The sequence below is a fragment of the Jaculus jaculus genome, chromosome 11 (genome assembly GCF_020740685.1).
Source record: "Jaculus jaculus isolate mJacJac1 chromosome 11, mJacJac1.mat.Y.cur, whole genome shotgun sequence".
Taxonomy (NCBI): Eukaryota; Metazoa; Chordata; class Mammalia; order Rodentia; family Dipodidae; genus Jaculus; species Jaculus jaculus.
Window position 1 is genome coordinate 99,700,496 of NC_059112.1, and position 25,868 is coordinate 99,726,363.

The window sequence follows — 25,868 nt, forward strand, 5'->3', positions numbered from 1 at the left end:
CCCTCTTTACTTGGATTTAAACTTTAAAATACAAAATGTTTGCTTAATTACTATCTATGTATTTTTTTTTCCTGAGTCAAGTTTTTCCTCTGTAGTCTAAGTTGGTTTTAGACTTCTGATCCTCCCTGTCATGAGGTTCCTCAGGGCGGGATGTCAAGTGTGCACCACCAAATGTGGTTTTAACTTACATTTTTGCATTTGGCTTTTTAAATAAAAATTTGTGTGTGTGTGGGCGGGGGCTTGCCAGGGCCTCTTGCCACTGCAAGCAGAATGCCAGACACTTGTGCCTTTTGAGTCTGCTGCCACCTTTGGGGTATGGTTTTACATAGAAGGTTGGGGAATTAAACCCTAGGATGGCAGGCTTTGCAAGCATGTGCCTTTAACCATTGAGCAATCTCACCAGTCCTGATAGTTTATAGTTTTCAGTGGGTTATGCATGCATCCAGTTTGTCCTTCCTCCATATTCTTTTCATTATTATGCATATGGAAGTATGTATTATATATACATATATAATTTTTTTTGAGGCATGGTTTCATTCTGTCTAGCTCAAGTTGACCTGGAACTTTAAAGGTGTGAGCCATTGCCTGGCTTATTTTATATATTTTGGATATATTTTCTAAGTAGAAGGTTCAAGTGCATGTAGAATGATTTGGCACTTTGGGAAGGACTTTATGCACTCGAATGAGCCACATGCAGGACAGTGCATGGTGCCACTGCATCCCCATCTGAGGAAATTGCAGGGGCTTTATTCTCCCTCGTTCCCCTTTGGTGATGTGGTCTTACTGTTGTGCCCAAGTTAGCCTCAAAGTCGTGGTCCTCCCAAATAGCTGGGATTATAGGCCTGCTACATCTGTAGGCTTTTATACTGTCTGTAGAAACCTTTCATTTGGCTGTACGTTTTGTGAAGTGAACATTAGACTTGCTGCTTCTCTTTGGTGTGAAATAAAAGATGACTTTCTTTCCTTGGACAGACACCAGGGGGCAGTATGAGATGCTTTCCCCCAGCATATCTTGAAGGGGCGCTCCTTAACACAGGTGTTGGTTGCTCAGAGATGATGGAACGTCACAATTCTCTGCTTTCTGGTTTGCAGGATATCATTAACAACACATCCCTTGCGGAATTGGAAAAGCGGCTAAAAGAGACACCTTTCAGTACCCCTAATGTTGGTAAGAATATTAAATCTGAGAAGCACCCTACTCTGGTAATTTACAGTTTGTAGAAGAGAGGTGATATGGCTGTGGAAGCATATTGTGTATTTATAGACTTTGGTCAAGTTAACGTACTGTTTTCTGAATAAGGAAGATGTTCTGATTTCACATTTATTTTGTCTTAATAGAGTCAGGTAGGTGTTCATTGAGAAGTTTGGCAATTAAAACCCCAAGTTTTTTTTTTGTTTTGTTTTTTTTTGAGGTAGAGTCTCACTCTGGTCCAGGCTCACCTGGAATTAACTCTGTAGTCTCAGGGTGGCCTTGAACTCATGGCGATCCTCCTATCTCTGTCTCCCGAGTGCTGGGACTAAAGGCGTGTGCCACCACGCCCGGCTAAGCCTCAAGGTTTTCATTTCCTAATGCTTGGCGTTCCCCCAAAACTTGATGTGTCCTTTCATATGCTGCATGGTTGAAGCAGAAATAAAGAGTTGGTGACTTGTCATTAGGGGGGAAGGAAAATACACTCTCTGCCTGAGAAGAGCTGAAGGGCTGGGCTTGCTGATGAGATTCAAGGAGAGCCTGTACCTATATCATGCTGTGCTGGTTGAGGGAGAGACAGCGCTGTTGAGGAAAACTGGTGGTCAAGAGGTATGCTTCTTGTTAGCTGGCCACATGTGGCCATCACCCTTGTGTTACATATGGAGTACTATGTCCATGGTCCTTTTAATGTCACTGTGCTGCTGACACTGTAGCTAGTATTCTACTGGCTGTGGCCTATAGACTTCTAAAGACATGAGTAATATCCCCAGTGGCTCAAATATCGATAATAGGAAGTATTAAAGTAGCCGTGATTGTGGGTGTTTGTTTCCCTTTCTGGGTAATTGTCCAAGAAAGGACTTAAACAGAGGGGCGGGGGGAAGGAAGCTCAGACTTTGTGTGTGACAATATAATGGAATGATTGATTTTGGGAGTAGTGAGCTTCATTATTGCTAAGAGACTTTCTTACAAAGCTTCCAGTCTAAGAGTTAACACTCAAGGAGGTTAAAAAATTCTTCCTCAAAGAGCATTGTATTGGCATCAAAACAATTCTTGCAGGCTGGAGAGATGGCTTACTGGTTAAGTACTTGCCTGTGAAGCCTAAGGACCCTGGTTCGAGGCTCGATTCCCCAGGACCCACGTTAGCCACATCTGGAGTCCGTTTGCAGTGGCTGAAAGCCCTGGCGCGCCCATTCTCTCTCTCTCTCTGTCTCCCTCTTTCTCTGTTGCTCTCAAATAAATAATAAAAGTAAACAAAAAAAATGTTAAAAATAATACTTGCATTCATTAAAAAAACAACTCTTGCCATTAAATCATTCTTCCATTCATGCTTTGGAATATGTGTTGTTGTGGCTTTCCTGACACTTGTCTTCAGAATGATTCTAGGAAATTATTATTCGTGAGCAAGAGTTTTACCTATTATTTCCATATGTATTTCTGATGTCTCTGGTAGAGGATGTATTTGAAAGTAGGTCATTTTCAGATGTCATGCTCTTAGCATCTCTGTATATCACTGTGATTGTAGCATCATGTTATAAAATGACTTTGCAATGCAGACACCCCATGACCTAAGGGCAGAATTACAGCAAGTTCTGACCTATTTTGGAGTTGTGTGTGCTGTTCCCTTTGGATCTCTAACCTTGGGCACATAACATAGTCAAGGGCAGGACTGACTTTGAGTTGCCTGATATGTTGATAGATAATAATGATGAGCAGGTATCACAGGCCAAGCACTTGGTCAGAGCTTTAATGTTATTTCATGCTGCCAAAAGCCTGATGAGAAAAGTTTGATTATCTTGTCCTATTTTAAGGCTGGAGGCTCAGCATTGAAGTGACTTGGCCAGTATCATGAGCATGTATGTGATGGAGCTGAGATTCAGACAGTGTGACTCTCAAGTCCTGTTGCACTTTTAATTTAATTTTTAAAGAATATTTACTTAAGCCGGGCGTGGTGGCACACGCCTTTAATCCCAGCGCTCGGGAGGCAGAGGTAGGAGGATCGCCATGAGTTCAAGGCCACCCTGAGACTACATAGTGAATTCCAGGTCAGCCTGGACCAGAGTGAGACCCTACCTCGGAAAAAAAAAAAAAAGAAAAAGAAAAAAAGAATATTTATTTATTTATTTGAGAGAGAGAGAGAGAAAGAGAGAGAATGGGCGTGCCAGGGCTTCCAGCCACTGCAAATGAACTCCAGATGCATGTGTCCTTGTGCATCTGGCTTACATGGGTCCTGGGGAATTGAACCAAGGTTCTTTGGCTTTGCAGGCAAATGCTTTTACTACTAAGCCATCTCTCCAGCCCCTAATTTTGTTTATTTATTTATTTATTTATTTATTTTTGTTTTTTTGAGGTAGGGTCTCACTCTAGCCTAGGCTGACCTGAAATTCACTCTGTATTCTCAGGGTGGCCTCAGATTCATGGCGATTCTCTTACCTCTGCCTCCCGAGTGCTGGGATTAAAGGTCTGTGCCACTATGCCTGGCTCTTCATTTTATTTTATTTTATTTATTTTATTTTATTTTATTTTATTTTTTATGTTATGTTATGTTATGTTATGTTATTTTATGTTATTTTATTTTATTTTTTGGTTTTTGAGGTAGGGTCTCACTCTAGCTCAGGCTGACCTGGAATTCACTATGTAGTCTCAGGGTGGCCTCGAACTCACGGCGATCCTCCTACCTCTGCCTCCCAAGTGTTGGGATTAAAGGCGTGCGCCAGCACGCCTGGCCTTATTTTATTTTTTAAGGACAGTGTCTCACTCTGTAGCCCAGACTGTCCTTGAACTCATTCTGTAGTCTTGGCTGCCCCCAGACTTGGAGTGATATTCCTGCTTCAGCCTTCTAAGTGTTGCGATCACAGGTGTAAGAGTCCTGCATGTATGGGGAAGATTTTCATGTCCTTAGCCCTGGAAAGCCAGCACTGGAGGAGACATCACAGGACAAGCAACACAGGAGTGCAAATAACAGTTCCCAGTGTCAACTGAGAACCCACGCTGAGCTTTGATAAGGAAACTGTTCTGAACCAAAGCCCTCATTTTTAGTGACAGTTATGTAATTAAAGGACACAAAGGGCATTGTGCTTATTGGTTTTTGTGTTTTATGATGTCCTGAGATATGTTTTTCTTCCTTTTTGTCTCTTTAGAAAGTGCAGAAGGCTTTCCAAGTTACGACACTTCTTCGGAACAGCTGCACGAGGCTGGCTATGATGCGTACATCACAGGCCTGTGCTTCATCTCCATGGCAGACTATCTAGGTAGGTTCTCATCTGTCCACTGAGGTGGATCCTTTCTGTCTCAGCCTCGTGGGAGATCACTGTAGACTAGAGGGTTTAGGGTTTAGGGATTTCTCATGGTTCTGGAGACTGGGAAGTCCGAGGTTAAGGTGCTGACAGACCTGGTGCCTGATGAAACCTGCCTCCAGGTTTGCGGACAGCTGTGTTCTTGTGTATCCTTACATGGTGGACAGCATCAAGTAGCTCACTTCCATAAACCATCACGCTGGGGATTAGACTTCCCCATAGAAGTGGGGAAGGTGTGATGGGCATTCAGTCTGAAGTGTGATGTGTGTCTGTTTTTCCAGGATCCGCTTACCCAGTTAGAAGTAAGAGGGCTCTGAGGGAGGAGCTGGAGAACGTGGGCAGGGAGCGACACAGTGGCGCTTGTCTTGTGAGAGTGCCGTTCACCCTTGCTGAACCGTCCGTTGAGTGACTGTGTTTCTGCTTGTGCTTCCAGTCCGACTGCATAACATCCTGCTTCATTTCTTCCTTAGGTTCTTGTCTTAGTCCTCCGAAACCCTGTGTGTCTGCCAGATCACAACTCATTGAACCCTTTTTTAACAAGTAAGTAATCAGAGGGTCCCAATGCCTAGTTCTCTTACTGTGGATGAATGCAGCAACTTGGGGTTACTAGGGGCTGTAGTACACCTTTAGATCAAGTACTATATTTAGTAAATCAGATTTTTATTTATTTACTTATTTATTAGAGAGAGAGAGAGAGACAGAGAATGGGTGTGTCAGGGCCTCCAGCCACTGCAAACAAACTCCAGATGCATGCACCACCATGTTTATCTGGTTTTCATGGGTACTAGGAAATAGAACCTGAGACCTTAGGCTTCGCAGGTAAGCATCTTAACTGCTAAGCCATCTCTCCAGCCCCAGATTTTCTTTCTTATCTTTTTTTTTTTTAAATATAAGATTCTCGTACTCTTTTTTTAAAAAATTATTTTTATTTACTTATTTGACAGAAAGGTGGGGAGATATGAATGGGTGCGCCAGGGCCTCCAGCCACTGCAAATGAACTTCAGATGTCCTTGTGCATCTGGCTAATGTGTGTCCTGGGGAATCAAACCAGGGTCTTTTGGTTTTGTAGGCAAACACCTTAACTGCTAAGCCATCTCTCCAGCCCTTTCTGCCTTTTTTTAAAAAACACTTATTTTTATTAGATATGGACATACATAGTATGTAAACAACACATGTTGGTACCATCCTTTCCCTCCTCCCTGCCTCTTTTCCAAAGAGGCCCTCCTCATTGAGGATGCAGGTCAATGCCATGGGGATTGTGGGTCTTGCATTATGGGGGCAGCAGTCAGTTACAGAGGAGAGGCAATGTCTCTGTGCAAAATGTCCCAACCTGTGGCTCTAACAATCTTTCCAACCCCTCTTCTGCAAAATTCCCTGAGCCATGTTGGGTGCATTTTAAGTCTGCTTTAGTGATGGGCTCTAAGGAGCCTCTGGTAGGTGTTGGGTGCTGATATCAGGTTCACCAAGAAAGCAGCACTGTTGCTCAGTTCCCAGTTCCTCTGTGGTTTCAGCTGGGGCCAGGGTGAAGTACGCTGGGTCGCTATCTCCTCCCTCTCGCTCCCATCTGCAAAAGAGAAGCAGAATTCCACACTGCCGCGCCCGCCCACACACTGTCCGGTGCAGGGAGCTCCCAGATTGCTTTTGAAAATAGAAATTGACCTTTTGGGAAATAATTTATTAGATATACTGACAAAAAAAAAAAAGAAGAAGCTGGGCCAATCTGACCAACAAAGAAAGGCAACTCAGGGTTCAGTGAGATTCCATTTCCAGGAAGTAGTGGAAGAGCAGTTGAGGAGGGTACACATGCACCTAGTTGTGTGTACTCCTCACACATGCGCATATCAGGGGAAGGAGGGGAGAGCCGGCGGGGTGGCCCGCGCCTTTAATCCCAGCACTGGGAGGCAGAGGTAGAAGGATTGCTGTGAGTTCAAGGCCATCCTGAGACTACCCAGGTCAGCCTGGGCTAGAGTGAGATCCTACCTTTAAAAACCAAATAAATAAATAAATAAAAAGAATATATATATATATATGTAATATGTAATATATATAATATATGTATATATATATATATATATATATATATATATATATATATATATATATATATTCTTTTAAAGAAAGAAACTGTGAAAAAGACAACCAGTACTCTGGAGGCTGAGCTAGGACCATCACCTTCAATATGAGATTAGTTCTGAGTTAGTATGAGACCATGTCTTAAAAGAAAAAAAGAATGGAGGGAGAGGAAGAAGATGGAAGGAAAAAAAGAAGAAATATATAGTTCATTTTATATGGGAACAACTTGTCTTTGCGGGGGGCTGAAACCTAAGAGGATCCATAATCAGGAATCCTCTATGATTTTCCACTAAAAATTTGACTTTAGCCGGATGTGGTGGTGCACTCCTTTAATCCTAGCACTCGGGAGAAGTCTGAGGTAGGAAAATCACTGTGAGTTCGAGGCCACCCTGACTATAGTGAATTCCAGTCAGCCTGGGCTAGAGTGAGACCCTACCTCTCACAAAAAACAAACAAAACAAATTAAATTTAGTCTATTTTTCCTCATGTGTTAAAAATTATTTTCTTTACCTTTGAAGGGAAAACAATTCCAGCAGCATTTGAAATGAAACATGGTGTTCTTGTTCTGTGTTGGGGTAACTGGGATGGATCTAGTCACACGTTGTTAATCCATCTGTACAAGGAAGAGCTACTGTTGCTTCCTTCATCATCTCTCCTGTTCATTACTGACCTGGTCTTTCTGGTTTGCAGATGTGATTTATGAGACTTTACCTGGAGTTTTGGCATTTTTCAAGATTACCCCTGAATATAAATATCCAGCTGATTTTAGCAAACAGTTTTGTTTACCGAAGATTTATTTGTTTACTGATTAATATTTAGAGGTAGGGTCTCACTCTAGCCCAGGCTGACCTGGAACTCACTCTGTCATCCGAGGCTGGCCTTAAATTCATGGTGATCCTCCTACCTCTGCCTCCTGAGTGCTGGGATTACAGGCGTGCTCCACCATGCCCAGCCTCAGTTTATTTATTTATTTTTTTAATATATTTGAGAGAGAGAGAGAGAATGGGCATGCCAAGGCCTCCAGCCACTGCAAACAAACGTCCAGGTGCATGCACCCTCTTGTGCATCTGGCTTATGTGGGTCCTGGAGAGTCAAACTGGGATCCTTTGGCTTTACAGGCAAACACCTTAACTGCTAAGCCATCTCTCCAACCCCTCAGTTTATTTTTATTCCAGGCTTGTCTAAGTGCAACCTTTGCCAAAGTGACATAAATTTGGATGGGCATCATGCTGCCCATTAAGTACATCAAATAGCATGTTTTGCTCTCATCGGACTTTTGTTTTAAAAAGTATTCCTTGAGGGTAAATAAACCCCACCTATTTCTGCTCTCCCCACCCTTCTTCCCTTCCTTTTCTCTCTCTCTCTCGGGGTTGAAGGTTGAACCCAGGGCCTCATGAATGCTAAACACATGCTTTAACTTACATTGACCTATGCCTCTAGTCTATAAGTCAATTATTTATGTGTTCATGAATTAATGCATGGATAAGATGGGTTATTCTGTGTTGTCCACACTGGTCTTGAACTCCTGAGTTCAGTTCATTTTTCTACTTTAGCCTCCAAAATAGCTGGGAGTATAGGTGCATGCCATCACGCTCAGCTCTGTATTATTGAAAAATGGCATTGGATGGCATCAGTTATGCGTTTTGAGTACACTTTATTTTCACATTTGTGTGTGTGTGTGTGTGTGTGTGTGTGTGGCGCCACACCAGGGCCTCTTGCTGCTTCAGTCTTACACTAGATGTTTGCACCATTTTTTGCATCCAGCTCATGTGAGTGGCCTGGGAATTGAACCTGGTTTACCAGGCTCTGTAAGCAAATCCTTTACCACTGAGCCATCTTCTAGCTCCTAAACTTGGAAGTCATGATTCTTCTACCTCACTCTTCTGAGTGCTGGGATTACAGGCAGGTACCACGAGGCCCTGCCGTTGGGAAGCTTTGTTGAGTCATATATTTATTGAGGACATCTCAAAACAATAGTACTCCAAGGCTAAGCCGTACTTGTGTAGAAAGTCCACTGGGGATCTTGTGGGTTGCCATTGTGCCATTCTCTTGGAATTAGGCTTGGAATCAAAGAATGCAGTCATGGCGGTCAGGCTCAGATGGCTGCTGGTGATGGCTGTGGGCAGTGTCCTCTGTGTTTATGTTCCAGACTCATCAGAAAACAATTTCTTTTCTTTTATAACCTTGGACATTTTTAATCAATGCATGGAAAATTAGTCTTAGAGAAGGTACTTTGGCCAAATCCATTTAGGCTGCAATAGAGCTAAAAATATTCTCTGCTTTTACTTTTATTGTGCCACAGAAAACACAGAGCCTGACTTTTGTCTTAAATTTTATTAACAGTCTCTGTAAGGCATCTTGAACTCTGTTGTATAGATGACCTTTCATGAAGGTTTTTTTGGGTGCTTTATTTTCCCCTTACCTTAGTTCTTAGGAAGAGGAAGGGGAGTTGGGTGTGGTGGCACATGCCTTTTTTTTTGTTTTGTTTTGTTTTGTTTTTTGTTTTTCGAGTTAGGGTCTTTCTCTGGCCCAGGCTGACCTGAAATTCACTATGTAGTCTCAGGGTGCTTTGAACTCACTGGTGATCCTCTTACCTCTGCCTCTCGAGTGCTGGGATTAAAGGTGTGTGCCACTATGCCTGGCTCTTTTTTTTTTTTTTTTTTTTTGGGGGGGGGCACATGCTTTTAATTCCTGCACTTGGGAGGTAGTGGCAGGAGGATCACCTTGAGTTCGAGGCTACCCTGAGACTCTCCTCAGCACTGCCCCTCCTCCCTACAAAAGAAGTAGCTGTGCTAGGGGCTGGAGAGGGCTTAGCATGTAAGGTGTTTACCTGCAAAGCCAGAGGATCCTGGTTCAATTCCCCAAGACCCACATAAGCCAGATGCACAAAGGGGCACATGCATCTGGAGTTTGTTTGCAGTGGCTAGAGGCCCTGACATGTCCATTCTCTCCTTCTCTCTCTCTCTCTGTCTCTTTCTTTCTCTCAAATAAATAAATAAACAAACTATATTTTAAAAAAGAAATAGCTGTGCTCATGGGGCATGGTGCATGTTTTTAGTTTCCATGATACTGAAGAACAATTACTGTGTGGATGTGCTGGTCTGACTCAGATGTCCCCCATAAACTTAGATATTCTGAACGCTAGGTTTCCAGCTGATGGCGATTTGGGAATTAATACCTCCTGGAGGCAGAGTATTGTTGGGGGCAGGCTTATGGGTATTAGCCAGTTTCCCTTTGCCAGTGTTTGGCACACTCTGCTGTTGCTGTGGTCCATCTCATACTGACCAGGTGGTTGCTGTCCAGCCTGTCCTCATGCCATCATTTTCCCTGCCATCATGGAGCTTCTCCTCGAGCCTGTAAGCCAAAATAACCCCTCCACCTCACACGCTGCTCTTGGTCAGGTATTTTCTGGCAGCAATATGAGCCTGACCGCAGCAGTGGACATAGTTGCAGTGTAGCGGCAGCCCAGGCCGAGTGCGGGCTGTGGCTCGCTCCTGTTTCCTAGTGTGCTGTGTCACGGTGAAGGCTGTTACTGTACTTAATGGAAGCAAGATTGCTGTGTTTGGAGCATTAGAAGTAGTTTTGCAATCCAGACAACTAATGTCAGAATTTACAGGGGGTTGTACAGGCACACTACGTCTTAAGTAGTGGCTCATCAATTAAAGGTGCTTGCTTGCAAAGCCTGTTAGCCTTGCCAACAGTTGCAGTGGCAAGATGCCTTGGCACACCCATACTTTCTCTCTGTCAAGTAAATAAATGTACATAAAAAAATTTAAAGGGTCCTAAGCAATAGACTGAAGAGATGGCTCAGCCATTAAGGTGCTTGCCTGCAAAACCTAAGGACCCGAGTTTGATTCCCCAGTACCCATGTGAAGCCAGATAAACAAGGTGGCACATGCTTCTGGAGTTTCTTTCCAGTGGCTGGAGGCTGTGGCGTGATCATTTTCTCTCTGTCTGCCACATTCAAATAAATAAATGACATATTATTATTTTTTAAAGAATTCTAAGTAGAGTGGAGAGTGGACCCTTTAATGATGCCTGAAATAAAACACACCAGGGTTTTTCTTTTCCTTATGGGAAGCAATCATGTGCTGGCAACAGAATGCGGTTTTCTTGTCTTTGTTTGTTTATGTAATTTTTTTTTGATGTTAGGGTCTCACTGTAGCCTAGAACTCACACTGTAGTCCCAGGCTGTCCTTGAACTCAGAGTGATCCTCTTATTTCTGCCTCCTGCATGCTGGGATTTAAGACAAGCACCACCATACCTGGCTTGTATGTGTTTTTTTTGGGGGGTGGACAGATGGCTCAGCTGTTACAGGCACTTGCTTGCAAAGCCTGATGGCCCCATAAAGCCAGATGCATAAGGTATCATCTGGAGTTTGCAGTGGCAAGAGGCCCTGGTGTGCCCGTGCTCACTCTTTCTGTCTGCCTCTTTCTCTTTCTCTCTCTCTAATAAATAAATAAAACATTTAAAAAAAGATTGGTACTTTTACTGTTTGTTGTAGTCAGCTCCACACTGCTGGGATGAACCTCCCAACCAGACACAGTTCGTGGGAGGAATGGTATTTATTTCAGGCCTACAGATCCAGGGGCCTGTTCCAGTGGTGGAATCCAAATCCACACAGAGAGAAAAGCCACCACCAGCACCACCAGCAAGCACACGCTGGGAACCCCAGACAGAGCTCAAGCACTCTGCATACATTAGGTTGGAATTCAGACCTGCCTCCCTTAACACCTAGGGCTGCACCCCAGGATCTGCTCACAGTGACACCTCCTCCAGCCTGGTAACTGGAAATCCGGCTTATAAGCTTTAATAAACTGAGTCTATTGGGAGACATAAGTTTAAACTATCATACTGTTTAAGCCATGCAGTGCTCTGGTAAGAGTTCAAATTATTAAAACTTGGTCCTTTGGAAGCAGCTGGAGCATTTTCTCTCCTGATTGTCTGTTTTGATCGCTTCAGGTGTGTGTTTGTGGGGCCATCTCTGCTGACATCAGCTTGTAAGCTGGGCTCAGGGGTGGAGGAAGAAGAGGGTGGGGGCACAAGAAGGTGTCTGCTGGACGAATGTCTCATCTCCCAGGTGGAGCACTGTCGTGTGTGAAGATGATAATGTCCCCTTGTTAGGGCAGCAGCATTGCTAAGAAGGCCTAGTCGTTATTGTGGCTTACACCACACAGAAAGTCAAGAAAATATCACCACCTAGTTCTGCCGTCACGTGCAGTATGAGAACCAATATGGCAGGTGTGAACTAGAGGACTACTCTTTTTTGAAAAAAAATTTTTTATTGGCAATTTCCCTAACTATAGACAATAACCCATAGTAATTCCCTCCCTCCTCCCACTTGCCCCTTTGAAACTCCACTCTCCATCAAACCCCCCCTCCCTCCTGTCAGTCAGTTTCTCTCTTATTTATTTATTTGTGCTTTTTGAGGTAGGGTCTCTAGCCCAGGCTGACTTGGAATTCACTATGTAGTCTCAGGGTGGCCTTGAACTCATGGTGATCCTCCAACCTCTGCTTCCTAAGTGCTAGGATTAAAGGCATGCACCACCTTGCTTGGCCTCTCTTTTATTTTGATGTCATGATCTTTTCCTCCTATTTTTTTTTTAAATATTTTTTTTAATTTTTTTAAACATTTTTATTTATTTATTTATTAGCGAGAGACAGACGGAAAGAGGCAGAGAGAAAGAGAGAGAGAATGGGCGCGCCAGGGCTTCCAGCCACTGCAAACGAACTCCAGACGCGTGCGCCCCCTTGTGCATCTGGCTAGCGTGGGACCTGGGGAACCGAGCCTCGAACCGGGGTCCTTAGGCTTCACAGGCCAAGCACTTAACCGCTAAGCCATCTCTCTAGCCCTTTCCTCCTATTTTGATGGTCTTGTGTAGATAGTGTCAGGCACTATGAGGTCATGTATACCCAGGCCATTTTGTGTCTGGAGGAGCATGTTGTAAAGAGTCCTACCCTTTCTTTGGCTCTCTCTTTGGGGGGAAAATACTTCTAAAATGAATCATTTGTGTGTGTGTCTCTGTGTGTGTGCTTGTGCAAGAACATGCATTTGCGCATGCCAGGGTTTTTTGCCACCGCAGATGTCTGTCTGGCTTCACTTTGGTGGTTGAGAAATTGAACCTGGACCAGCAGGCTTTGCAAACAGGCATCTTCAACTGCTAAGCATCTCCCCAGCCCCACTTTTACTTTTGCATGAGCATGTAATAGGTGTGTGGTACAGGCCCAAGAGTGTTTGATATGGCACCCTGTGTACAGGCCAAAGGAGGACGTCGGATGTCCCTCTCCATTGTTTCTGTGCATTTTTCCATGTGTCGGAGTCTCCTCCCTGATTCTGGGAGCTCTGTAATGTTCACTAGCCTCAGTGATTCTCTGGTCTCTGCTCCTCTCAGGGTCAGGATTACAGATGTGTGTGGCCATGTCCAGCTGTTTGCATGAGTTCTGGGGACTGGAACTCTGCAGTCTCAGCCCATCTCAGGAACTCGTGGTGGTGCAGGAAGTGCTCTCAACCACTGAGGCCCCTCTCCAGCCCCCAAAATGCATACTTGTTTTGGTGCTGGGACTAGAGCTTGGGGTCTCAGATATGATAAGCACACACTTTTTAAAAATTTTTTTTTATTTATTTGAGAGAAAGAGGCAGATAGAGAATAGACATGCCAGGGCCTCTAGCCACCGCATACAAACTCCAGATGCATGTGCCACCTTATGCATCTGGCTTATGTGGGTTCTGGGGAATTGAACCAGGATCCCTAGGCTTCCTAGGCAAACATCTTAACCACTAAGCCATTTCCGTAGCCCCAAGCACACACTTGGGCTACATCCCCTAATTAATTAATTTTTTTTTTTTTTTTTTCGAGGTAGGGTCTCACTCTAGCTCAGGCTGACCTGGAATTCACTGTGTAGTCTCAGGGTGGCCTCAAAACTCACAGCAATCCTCCTACCTCTGCCTCCCAAAGTCTGGGATTAAAGGTATGTACCACCACGCCCAGCATCTTTCTTTTTTTTTTCTGAGACAGGATCTCTTATAGCTCAGGCTATCAATCACTGTAGCTCAGACTGGCCTTGAACTCCTAACATTCATACCTTTAATTCCCAAGTACTGAACTCAAAAGGTGTTCACCACTGCATTTTGATTCCTTTTATTTATCTCAGTTTAAAAGGACTTTACGTGAGCCAGGTTATGGTGGTGCATGCCATTAATCCCAACACTCTCGAAGCAGAGGTAGGAGGACCGTTCATTGTGAGTTCCAGGCCAGCCTGGCTAGACTGAGATCCTTTTTCAAAAAAAAAAAAAACAAGTCAGGTGTGGTGGCACACGCCTTTAATCCTAGCACTTGGGAGGCAAAGGTAGGAGGACTGCTGTGAGTTTGAGGCCACCCTGAGACTGCATAGTGAATTCCAGGTCAGCCTGGGCTAGAGTGAGACCCTACCTCAAAAAACCAAAAAACAAAAAAGAAAAAAAACAAATGTGATTTGAAGTTGGGCTGTGAATGAGAAGAAAATACCTGCTCTGTCTGCTGGTGCATTGAGTCCATGGCTGTGAAAAAGCTGTGTAAGTTGGGAGGTAGCAGAGTGAGGAAGGTGGCTTCCTCCTCCTATGTGCCATTCACGTCCCCTTCCCAAGCCCCTGGCTATGCTTAAGCCAGTCCAGGGTAGGTAGGACAGAAGCGAGTTAGCACTGGTGATCATGGGCTCCTCCCTTCTGTTAGCTAAATGTCCCAAGGACATGGTAGTTGTCATCCTTCAGGTTTCATTGTGGGTGCTTGAATAAGGAAGTAACTAACACACATCTTTCTGACTATGAACTCTTCTGTCCCCTTGCATTTCTCAAAAGTGGTTTTCGGGGCTGATGAAATGGCTTAGCACTTAAGGCATTTGCCTGTGAAGCCTAAGGACCTAGTAGATTCCCTAGAACCCACATAAGCCAGATACACAAGGTGGCACACGCATCTGGAATTCATTTGCAGTGGCCGAAGGCCCTGGCATGCCCATTCTTTCTATCTGACCCCCTCTGTCTCTAAAAAAACAAGTATTTTTTTTTAAAGTGGATTTGGGGCTGAAGAGATGGCTTAGCGCTTAAGGCATTTGCCTGCAAAGCCAAAGGTTCCCAGTTTGATGCTTCAGGACCCGTGGAAGCCAGATTCACAAGAGGGTGCATGCATATGGAGTGTCTGGAGGCCCTGGCAAGCCCATTCTATTTCTCTCTCTCCCTCTGTCTCTCACTCAAAGAAATAAATAAAATATATTTTTTTAAAAAGTGGATTTGGAATTCTGGATAAGAAGTATGACTCATGGTAGCCTAGTATGCTGGTGCATACTTTTAATCCCTGCACTTGGAAGGTGGAGGTAGGTGGATTGTTGTGAGTTTGAGGTCAGTATTGGAACTACAGAATGATTTCCAAGTCAGCCTGGGCTAGAGTGAGACCCTACCTCAAAAACAAAAACAAAAATGTGTGACTCATATGCCTGGTGTGGTGGTGCATGCCTTTAATCCCAGGACAGGTAGGATTGCTGTGAGTTCAAGGCCACCCTGAGACCACAGTCAGCCTGGGCTGGAGTGAAACCTTACCTCAAAAAAACAACAAAAAAGTGTAACTCATGAGCTGATTGAATGTGGACTTGGCATGACTGTGGTCATCACACATAAGGAGGCTGAGAATTAAACTTTCTGTATGATGGACTCCCATTTTAGCTTGTCAAGATCATGTAGGTTTTGGAGCTGAATCATAGCATTGGCTCAGAACATCCTCTGGCTTCCAGGAGGCCCGAAGCTAGTTTTATTCTAGTACACTGAATGCTTTTTTCCCCAGGATACTTAGTGTGTTTTGTTTTCACCTACCTGAACTTGCATTTTACCAGTTACATTCATGCCATTTTTGTTTCCTTTTCCTTTTTTTTTTTTTTGTTTCTGTCTGTGTGTGCATGTTTGCCATGTTCATGCATGTGGAGGCCAGAGGAGAATGTGGGTGTCCTTCTGTCTTGCTCCTCTGTGTGTTTCCTTGAGGTAGAGTTGTGTGCTGAGCCTGGAGTTGCTATTTTTTTTAAATATTTTTTTATTCTTATTTATTTATTTGAGAGCGGCAGAGAGAGAGAGAGAAAATGGGTATGCCAGGGCCTCGAGCCACTGCAAATGAACTCCAGACGCATGCGCCCCATTTTGCATCTGGCTAAAGTGGATCCTGGGGAATCGAGCCTTGAACTGGGGTCTTAAGGCTTCACAGGCAAGTGCTTAACCGCTAAGCCATCTCTCCAGCCTTTTTTGTTGTTGTCTTTTGAGGTAGGGTCTCACTCTAGCCCAGGCTGACCTGGAATTCACTACATAGTTTCAGGGTGGCCTCGAACTCACCATGATCCTCCTACCTCTGTCTCCCGAGTGCTGCGATTAAGGGCGTGCACCACCATGCCTGGCTGGAATTGCTATTTTTCATCACACTGGCTGACCAGTAAGCCCCAGCAGTTCTCCAGTCTCTGTTCCTCATGATACTGGCATTCTAGGCATGCTTAGCCATGTATAGCTGTTTGGTGAGTTCCAGGGAGTCAAACTCAGGAGGTGGCCTTTCTTCAAGCCAGGATCACCTTGCCTAATTCCGCCTCACAGTCTAATGGTCAGAAGATTTATTGGCAAGCTCCTCCTGTGGTGGTTTGATTCAGGTGTCCCTCATAAACTGAGGTGTTCGGAATGCTAGGTTCCCAGCTGATGGAGATTTGGGACTTAACGCCTCCTGGAGGCAGTGTATTGTTGGAGATAGGCTTATGGGTATTATAGCCAGTCTCCCTTGCCAAGTTTTAGCACACTCTCCTGTTACTGTTGTCTACTCTCTGCTTATGCCATCATTTTCCCTGCCATCCTGAAGTGTCCCCTCGAGTCTGTAAGCCAAAATAACCCCTCTTTTTTTCCCCCCAAAGCTGCTCTTGGTCGGGTGATTTCTGCCAGCAACACTGACTACAGCAGCTCCTTTTTCAGCCAGGGAGATAGTCTACAAGCTTCCTCACAAGCATGAGGACCCGAGTTTGATTCCTAGCACATACTGGTGACAGTGTTCAACTGTAATCCTGACACTGGGGAGACAGTTCCTGGGGGCTCACTCACCAGCCTCTCCAGCCTAATGGGGAAGCCCCAACCAAGGAGAGACCCTGTCTCAAAAAAATGGTGCTCAGCATTGTTGAGGGTGACCCCCCAAAGTTGTTCTGTGGCTTCCACGTGAATATGCAAATGGGAACACAGACAGGCACAAGGCTACTTTAATAATTATGTTTGATAATTTCATACTTGTATAAAATGAAGGCTACTTCTCAAACCTTGGAAGGAACCTCTCAGCAGTCTTCACCTCGTGTTCCAATCCTGTGAGCACTATAGGGACTTCCTTGGGCTGAGCTGGTCTGTGTTCTAGTTTTGTGTTTGCTCTGGCTACTTGCAAGTGCATTCCCTCTGGCTCCACTTAGCATTACAATAAAAAGTCACTTGTTGAAGTGGAAAGAAATTCATCAACTCCCAGATGTTTATTGGAGCAGCTTGCCTCCTCCATAGTGGGTATTTTATTAGTGTCCTGTGGCTGCAGTAACAAATTATTGCAAGTTTAGTGGCCTAAAACAGCAGAGATTTATTCTCTCACAGTTTGAAGGCCCAGCTTCCAAATCAAGACAGTTGCAGAGTTGAGCTTCCTCCAAGGCCATCTCTAGCTTCTGGTGGCTCCTGCCTGGCATTTTTTGATATGACCACATCAATGACCTCTGTATCCGTGATCACATACTGTCACCTCTTCTGTGAGTGTGTCCTACCGCTCAGACTTTCTAAGAACACTTGTGATGGCATTTGGGCCTCACTTGGAGAATTTAGGGTCGTCTCACAGCTACTGAGAGCCCCTTTTCTTCACATAAGGTGACATTCACAAGCCCCAAGGATTAGAATGTGGCCATATCTCTTTGTAGACCACCATTCAGCTCACTATAAATGAGTAATAAAGTCAGTTCGTGGGTCTTTCTGGCCTTGCTTTGGCCTGGCAGGAGCAACTGAGCAGTACTAGTGTTTAATTTGTAATGCTCAACTGTGAGCACTGTACTCTTAAGAAATTGAGCCCAGCTGCCCAATAACACCCCCATCAATCACCTTCCACCGCGCAGAATGTTCCTTGCATTGACCGTCCTTCCTGACGGTAGTCCTTACGGGTGGGTGATGATGTCTGTGTTTAGAGCTGAGATGTGGCAGATTCATGGATAGCCCACGTCTGCCCTTGGCTGATAACATGATGCTTTCTCCACAACAGGAATCTGAAAGAGGCAGTGCTGCCCGGTGCTGTGTGTTTCATTACAACATGTCAGTATCTCTGCACGATTTCTTCCCCTCTGGTGCTTGGCTTGAGGAGTGATGCTAAAAGATGTTGACTTTGACCATGGGGTTGTGTGGGGCTGGTTTCCTCTGACATCCCACAGCTGTTTTACAGGCCTGGTATAATGCTTAGTTTAACATTTTTATTTGATGTAATTTGATATGGTTCATTTGCCGGAGACTGTTTCAGTGAGCTGTTGGTTTTCTTAGCCTTTTTTTGACTCTTGGTTTTAGTGTTGATTCTGTTTAAGGAAGGATGCGAGTTGGCTTCAGGACAAATGTTGGGTAATGCTCTATTTGTCAAACCGGCAAGCTAGATTGGAAATTGTATCCCCCCCACCTGAGTGGCATTAGAATAACTGAAGCAACATTGAGTCCCTTCTGGCCAGCGGTTACCCTTATTACACAGAGGCACTAGTGAGCTAAATAAATGAGCTTATTTTGTGAGAGCTGTCTGCATGCTCCCTACCCCATGACAAAATTGGTTTTTTATAGCACATAAATATGTATAATGATGAGCCTTTGCATATGAGGCTCTTATGAAGTGCTTTTACCGCTGTGCCCTGGAGGAAATACCAAGGCTATTTGCAAGTATAGTAGAGCTAGTAGCCATCAGAAAACTTCAGTTTTCCACTGGGAGGCTGGGGACTTGAGACAAGCTTCACATTCTCTGTTCAGATTGTGTTGGGATTAGATTGCACCTAACATTTCTGTATCTTGGTCTGCAGTGGTGTGATAGAGATGCAATTTTCCTTGGCAACCTCTTTTTTTTTTTTCTTCAGATTAAGTAGTCTTTTAAGGGGCTGGAGAGGTGGCTTAGTGGTTAAGCACTTGCCTGTGACGTCTAAGGACCCAGGTTCAAGACTCGATTCCCCAGGACCCACATTAGTCAGATGCACAGGGGAGCGCACACGTCTGGAGTTCGTTTGCAGTGGCTGGAGGCCCTGGTGCCCCCAGTCTCATCCCCCCCTTCTCTGTTGCTCTCAAATTAAAAAAAAAAAAAAGTTGTCTTTTAAAAAAATACTATTTATTTATTTGACAGAGAAAGATGGGGGGAGAGAGAGAGAGAGAGAGAGAGAAAGAAAGAGAAAGACAATATGGGTGTACTAGGGCCTCTAGCCACTGCAGATGAACTCCAGACACATGCGCCCCCTTGTGCATCTGGCTAATGTGGGTCCTGGAGAATTGAACCTGGGTCCTTTGGCTTTACAGGCAAACACCTTAATCACTAATCCATCCCTCTAGTCCAAAGTAGTCTTTTAAAAAAATGTCTGGTGAGATGGCTTAGTGGTTAAGACAATTGTCTGCAAAACCTAGTGACCCAGGTTTGGTTCCCTAGTCCTCATGTAAAGCCAGATGTACAAAGTGGCTTATGCATCTGGAGTTGTTTGCAGTGACAGGAGGCCCTTGTGTGTTCATCCTCTCTCTCCCCTGCTCAAATATTTTTAAATATTTGAAATAAATAAAATATTTATTTGAGAGAGAAGTAAGGGTGGTTGGGGAAAGAGAATATGGATGTGCTAGGGCCTCCTGCCACTGCAAACAAAATCCATACCCATGTGCCACTTTGTGTATCTGGCTTTATGTGGGAATTGGGGAATCAAACCCAGGCTGTTGGGCTTTTGCCTTTTAGCTCCTTTAACCACTGAGCCTTCTCTCCAGTGTGCCAGATAATGTAGTCTTGATGCAAGTGGAAAGTGATGAGTGCTTGCAGATTTACTCAAGGAGTGAGATACTGAAGGTTTTGGAGGACAAAGAAGAGTATGGAGGTGTGTGCCTCTTCCTATCACTAGGAGAAAGACCAGAATAAGTGTCATGATAGTCGCGATCTTTCAAAGTTCCAGCCTGTGTGCACACGCACATCTGAAGCTGCATGAGGTGAGCCCTGTATTCAGACCCCCTTGATGTCTCAGCCCCGAGCTGTGCTGAGTCACTGGTATTCCTAGTGGCAACCCTGGTCTTTGGGGCAGGTATGATGGAGGCCTGAAGCCCAGGAAGCAGCTTGTTTATCACTGCAGATGTACTGTAGTAGTCCTTTTCATCTGTGGCCACATAGCTGTCTTTATTACCTGTTCTTATTGCCTTGAAAAGTCACTCTACGCAAAACCCTTCCTCAGGCAGCAGCCCCCTTTCCTTGTATCTGGGCTCTTTGCCATCATATGCAGCTATAATTTAATTAGCCCTTAGAACACAACAAAAAACTGTGCCTGGGATCGTCTCTTGCATGCTGAGCTCTGGTTCCATTGGCACCCAGTAGGGGTTTAGCTGGTGATTCAGGATGGTCTCAAAGTTCAGCATTTACCTGAAGGCTTTACAACCAACTCAGACTGACCGCCTCTAGGAGAGGGGTTGACATCAGGGAAGGCAGTGGGGCTAGCAGTGGAAGCATGTTCTGAGTGCTAGCCCTGATCCCTCTGGTCTAATGCTGGCCCCTGAACATGGGAAATCTTTCTCATTCCTCAGATAAGAGAATGTTGCATCTGTGTCTAACCTCTAGACCTCAGAGGATTATGAAGCTGAATGGTGATGATGATAAGTATTGTATTTTAGGCTGGGGATGTGGATCAGTTGGTAGAGAGCTTGCCTCACGTGAAGAGGCCCTGGGTTCCATCCCCAGCACTGCACAAGCCGGGTATGGTGGCACATACCTACTGTAATCCCAGCACTCGGAGGTCAGACAGGAGAATCAGAAGTTCAAGATTTTCCTCATAGTTAGCTCAAGGCCCGTCTGGGCTATATGAGACCCTGTCTTTTCCCCACTCCCCATGTTATTTTAGTCAGGAAGGTGATACTTATTTTTCTTCCAGATTAAAACAAAAAAGTCCATTTATAAATCCCTAGCCTGAAAGAAAATCTGCCCTCATTTTAATGACTTCCCAATTAGTGTGTTCTGTGTCTATTTCATTTACTAATTGAGATTAGCATTTTTCATCTACTGATTGATTATACTAGTGCTAGGATTTTGAAAGTTAAAGGCATTAATAAGAAGATTTCAAAGACGTTAAATCAGCACTTACCACCATGCAGAGAGCCTTTATGCTGTCAGGTAGGTCTCCTTGCTTCTCTCCCAATGTTCCCTTTAGGTTTGGTCCTCTCTGTCACTGTGAGCACTTCCTCTGGGTTGATTTCTTTCCAGAGCTGGCCAGGAGCAGGTTTTTATTTTTGAAGAGGAGGGGCTCACCTTGTTACCTAGGCTAGCCTCCAACTCCTGGTCTCAGGTAATCCTTATGCCTCCAAATCAAGGGCTACAAACTTTTTACCATTATGCCCACTTGATATCTATTTTTTTCTTTGTTTGATTTTGTTTTTCTTTTTGAGGTAAGGTCTCAGTTTAGCCCAGGTTGACCTGGAACTCACAGAGATCCTCCTACCTCTGCCTCCAAGTGCTGGTATTAAAGGAATATGCCACCATGCCTGGCTGTACTGTAAAAAAAAAAAAATTATTTATTTATTTATTCATTTGCAAGAAGAAATGAGATTGAGAAGGAATGGGGGTGCCAGGGCCTCCTGCCACTGCAAATGAATGCAGATGCATGCATCACTTTGTGCATCTGGCTTTACGTGGATACTGGGGAATCAAAACTAGGTCAGTAGGCCTTGTAAGCAAGTACCTTTAATCACTAGTCATCTCTCCATCCCCTTTATTTCTTTTTTTGTTTGTGTGTGTGTGTGTGTGTGTGTGTATGTGTGTATAATAGAACAAACTTGAAGTGTTTGTGCTCTCTTTCCACCTTGTCTGGAGCAGCATCTCTCTTGTTTTTGCTGCCGTGAACACCGGTCTAGCTGGCTTCCGATTCTCCTGGCTCTGACTCCCATTGCACTAGTCATGTTGTGATGTGCCAGTCTGCTTCTGGCCTCATGGGTTGCTGGGGATTTGAACAATTCTTAGCAGACATGCAGAGCAAGCACCTTTAACTGCCGAGCTCCTCCTCAGCCACTGTCAGCTTGCCTGTCCTATTTATTTTCTCCATATGCCTTCAGTTGCTGTGCTGTTTGCAAAGTCCACTGCTTTAAAATCAAAACAAGGGCTGGAGAGGTGGCTTAGTGGTTAAGCGCTTGCCTGTGAAGCCTAAGGGACCCTGGTTCGAGGCTCAATTCCCCAGGACCCACGTTAGCCAAATGCACAAGGAGGCACACGCATCTGGAGTTTGTTTGCAGTGGCTGGAGGCCCTGGCATGCCCATTCTCTCTCTCTCTCTCTCTTTCTCTCTCTCTGTCTGCTTCTTTCTCTCTGTCGCTCTCAAATAAATAATTTAAAATAAACAAAAAGTTTAAAAAAACGAGCCATTTCCTTTTATTTCTGAATAGAATTGGTGATTTCATGTGTAGGTTTAGCAATGCAGAATTGTAATAAGTTGCAGTACTCTTCAGTTCCTAAGCTTGAGCCTCCATTTAGAGTTTGTCCAAGTCTCCTCAGGACTCATTTTTTTTTTTTTTTTTCAGATAGCGTTTTGCTCTGAGCCCAGGCTAGCCTTGAAATCTTGCTCTTCCTGCCTCAGCCTTCCAGTGCTGGGACTACAGGCAGGGACTACAGCCACACCCAGCATCTTCAGAACTTCTTCCATGCACGTGTTGAGTATCACATGTGCCTCTTTGGCTCTGTAAACTTAGTGCATATAACAGGTTAATACTGGCACTGTGTTGCAAACTTTTTGGACAACCAGTGAATGTTCAGATACGCCATAGTTCAAGGCAGGCTGTTGTGTCATCTCATCCTAACCTTTGATCTCCGCGCACTGCTGCGTGAGGTAGTGTGCCTGCCAGAGTCGGTCTCTGAAGCTTGCTGGTCAGTCTGGAGGATTATGATCAAGGTCATGTGTATTAGAAGTGTTGGCCAGTCTTCACTAGAGCATATGTGGCGAAAGCTTAATTTGTGGTCAATTCACAGAAACAGTTTCAATTTTTGCTGACCTGGAATTCACTGTGTAGTCTCAGGGTGGCCCTAATAAACTCATGGCGATCCTTCTACCTCTGCTTCCCAAGTGCTGGGATTAAAGGTGTGTGCCACCAGGCCTGGCTAGGACTCAATTTTCTATGCTCCTGAGAAGATTTATTTATTTATTTGCTTGTTTGTTTAGACAGGATCTGGCTATATAGTCCTTGTAATCCTCCTGCCTTAGCCTCCCAGGTGCTAGGGTTATGTGCCTGAGCCAACATGTGCAGCTATGGGGAAGTTTATATCTGAAATGAAATTCTCCAGCAGTGGAGAATTTTCGGTCATCTGGGACACTGCGCCATGCTGCCCTGGTTTCAGAGTTTGAAAGGATGCTTTTATAAAGACACCATTCGGGACTGGAGAGATGGCTTAGTGTTAAGGTGCTTGTCTGCAAAGCTCTAAAGGACCCAGGTTTGATTCCCCAGTACCTACATAAGCAATATGCACAAGGTAGTGCATGCATTTGGAGTTTGTTTGCAGTGGCTGCAGTCCCTGGTGTGCCCATTCTCTTTCTGTTTGCCTCTTTCTCAAATAAATAAAATTTTTAAAAGGGCTGGAGAAGATAGCTTAGTAGTTAAGGCGTTTGCCCCACATAAGCCAGATGCACAAGGTGGCACACGCATCTGGAGATCCTTTGCAATGGCTGGAGGCCCTGGCACGTGTGCGCTAGCTCACTCTCACATGCTCTTTCTCTCTCTTCCTCCTTCCTTCTTAAAAAAAAAAGGACACCATTGAGCTGAATCGACCCAGTGTGGTGATGAAAGGACCCTGAAAGTACACTGTTATTTCCCCTTGAATCTTTCCAGACTTGTTTGAAAGCTGCCAGGTCACGTGTGGACTATTAACTAGTCCACAGATTCCACAAAGGCTAGCATTTGCATATTTTATGGCATCTAGAATGTAAGTTTGAATTGTCTAATTTCTTAGGATAGAATTCTGTTGTCAAGTTGGTCACTGTATCAAGTGGGAGCTTCAAGTTTTTGTCTTTGTTAGAGATGAGATCCACCTCATCTCTATAAGTAGTTTGTTAGAAAGCCTCAGGAATGTTGCAGCATTCCCATGCATAGTCTTTTTTTGTTTGTTTTTGTTCTCCGAGGCAGGGTCTCACCGCAGCTCAGGCTGACCTGGAATTCACTATGTAGTCTCAGGGTGGCCTTGAACTCCTGGCAATCCTCCTACATCTGCTTCCAAGTGCTGGGATTAAAGGCGTGCGCCACCACGCCCAGCCCCATGCATAGTCTTGATTGAGCATCTTGACCAATGATAGCCATGTTGGCTCTTGTTGAATTTAGAACTTGCACTTCATGCATGTGTTTTTGGTTTGAGTGCCTCCTTGCTACCTGCAGAAGAAAGTCAGGGAAGACTTTCTTCTGCCCTGGCCGCCGTGGAGAGCCCCTCCTCTGTCCTTTAGCCGTCTGCTTGCCTAGTGGCTCTCCTCCACGGACAGGAAAACTGTGAATGTGGCCTGGGAGCCGCTTGGTCCAGTCCTCCTAGGGTGACGGCGCAGGCCCTCGTGCAGCCTGTGCGTGAGGCAGGCAGGCACCGAGATGTTTTCATTTCCCGTCGGAAGGGCAAACAGTGTGGCGGCAGGAGGTGGGCGGCCACTTGCCGCGAAAGTTTACTTTGGTTCAGTTCCCCTGGTGTTCAGCTACAGCTTTAGAGTCGCTTTCACAATTGCATGGCTCTTTCCAGAGCCACAGTGTGCCAAGTCACACAGAGAGCTGGTACTTGTGTTCCTACAGGCTGTGGGGCTATTCAGTTCTCTGAAGCCCAGACATGAAGGTGGGGCCACAGGGAAAGAGGAAGACTTTTTTTGAAAGGAGTTTATAGTCAAAGGGTTAAAAGAGCAATTTCTGCTGGCTAAGATTAGGTAGACTTTTTTGTTTGTTTTGTTTTTTATTTTTTGAGGTAGAGTCTCGAACTAGCCCAGGCTGACCTGGAATTCACTATGTAGTTAGTCTCAGGCTGGCCTTGAACTCACATTGTTCTTCCTACTGAGTGTTGGGATTAAAGGTATGTGTCGCTATGCCCAGCTATGTAGACTTAAAAAAAATTATTTATGAGAGAAGGAGAGAAAATGGGGATGCCAGGGCCTCTATCCACTGCAAACAAACTCTAGATGCATGTACCACCTTGTGTATCTGGCTTACGTGGGTTCTGGAGAAGTGAACCTGGGTCCTTGGGCTACTTAGACCTGTGTGTGTGTGTGTGTGTGTGTGTGTGTATACATATATATACACATACATATATATATATTTATTTATTTATTTTGAGGCAAGCCCAATAGACTGGCCCTTTGTTTTTTTAAAAAATATATATATATATGTATGTATATTATTTATGAGAAAGAGAGAGAGAGAGTGGGCAAGCCAGGGCCTCCAGCCACTGCAAATAAACTCCAGATGCATGCGCCCCCTTGTGCATCTGGCTTACGTGGGTCCTGGAGAGTAAACTGGGATCCTTTGGCTTTGGAGGCAAAGGTCTTAACCTCTAAGCCATCTCTCCAGCCCTTCCCCCTTTTTTTAATAAGGATGGCAGGAGAGAGTTGGTGTGCCCGGACCTCCATCCATTGTAATCGAACTCCAGACGTGTGCCCCACCTTGTGTATATGTGTGACCTTGCACTTGTTTCACCTTGTGCATCTGGCTTATGTGGGATCTGGAGAGTCAGACATTGAGTGCCTTAACCACTAAGCCATCTCTCCAGCCCCTAGGTAGACTTTTCTTTTTCTTTCTTTTTATTTTTAAACTTATTATGAACAGTTACTTCTGTCCTTGTGGCCTATCTGGTCAGCATGAGGATGTGTCGGAGCAAAGCAAGGTGGCCCTGGGGAGCCACAACAGCAGTAGTTGAAGTAAGTAGATTTTTTGAAGTGAGGTTTCGGATATATTATTTCAGTGAAGTTTTCCTTATTTTATTTATTTATTTTTTTTTGAGAGGCCTTAAACTCACGACGCTCTTCCTACCTCTGCCTCCCGAGTGTTGGGATTAAAGACATGTCACCACGCCCGGCTTGGCATAAAACTTCTGACACTTCTAATCTTGGAATCT

The 25,868-nt window shown here is 44.7% G+C and overlaps 1 protein-coding gene across 1 annotated transcript in view; it reads left to right on the top strand.

Annotated features, from left to right (window-relative positions):
• Nucleotides 1–25,868, top strand: part of Parn (poly(A)-specific ribonuclease) — a 178,898-nt gene that overhangs the window by 52,657 nt on the left and 100,373 nt on the right. The window contains exons 16-18 of the mRNA XM_004652276.3: nucleotides 1,093–1,168; nucleotides 4,327–4,437; nucleotides 4,953–5,022. Coding sequence (XP_004652333.2) covers nucleotides 1,093–1,168; nucleotides 4,327–4,437; nucleotides 4,953–5,022 — 257 coding nt within the window. The remainder of the gene's footprint in view (nucleotides 1–1,092; nucleotides 1,169–4,326; nucleotides 4,438–4,952; nucleotides 5,023–25,868) is intronic.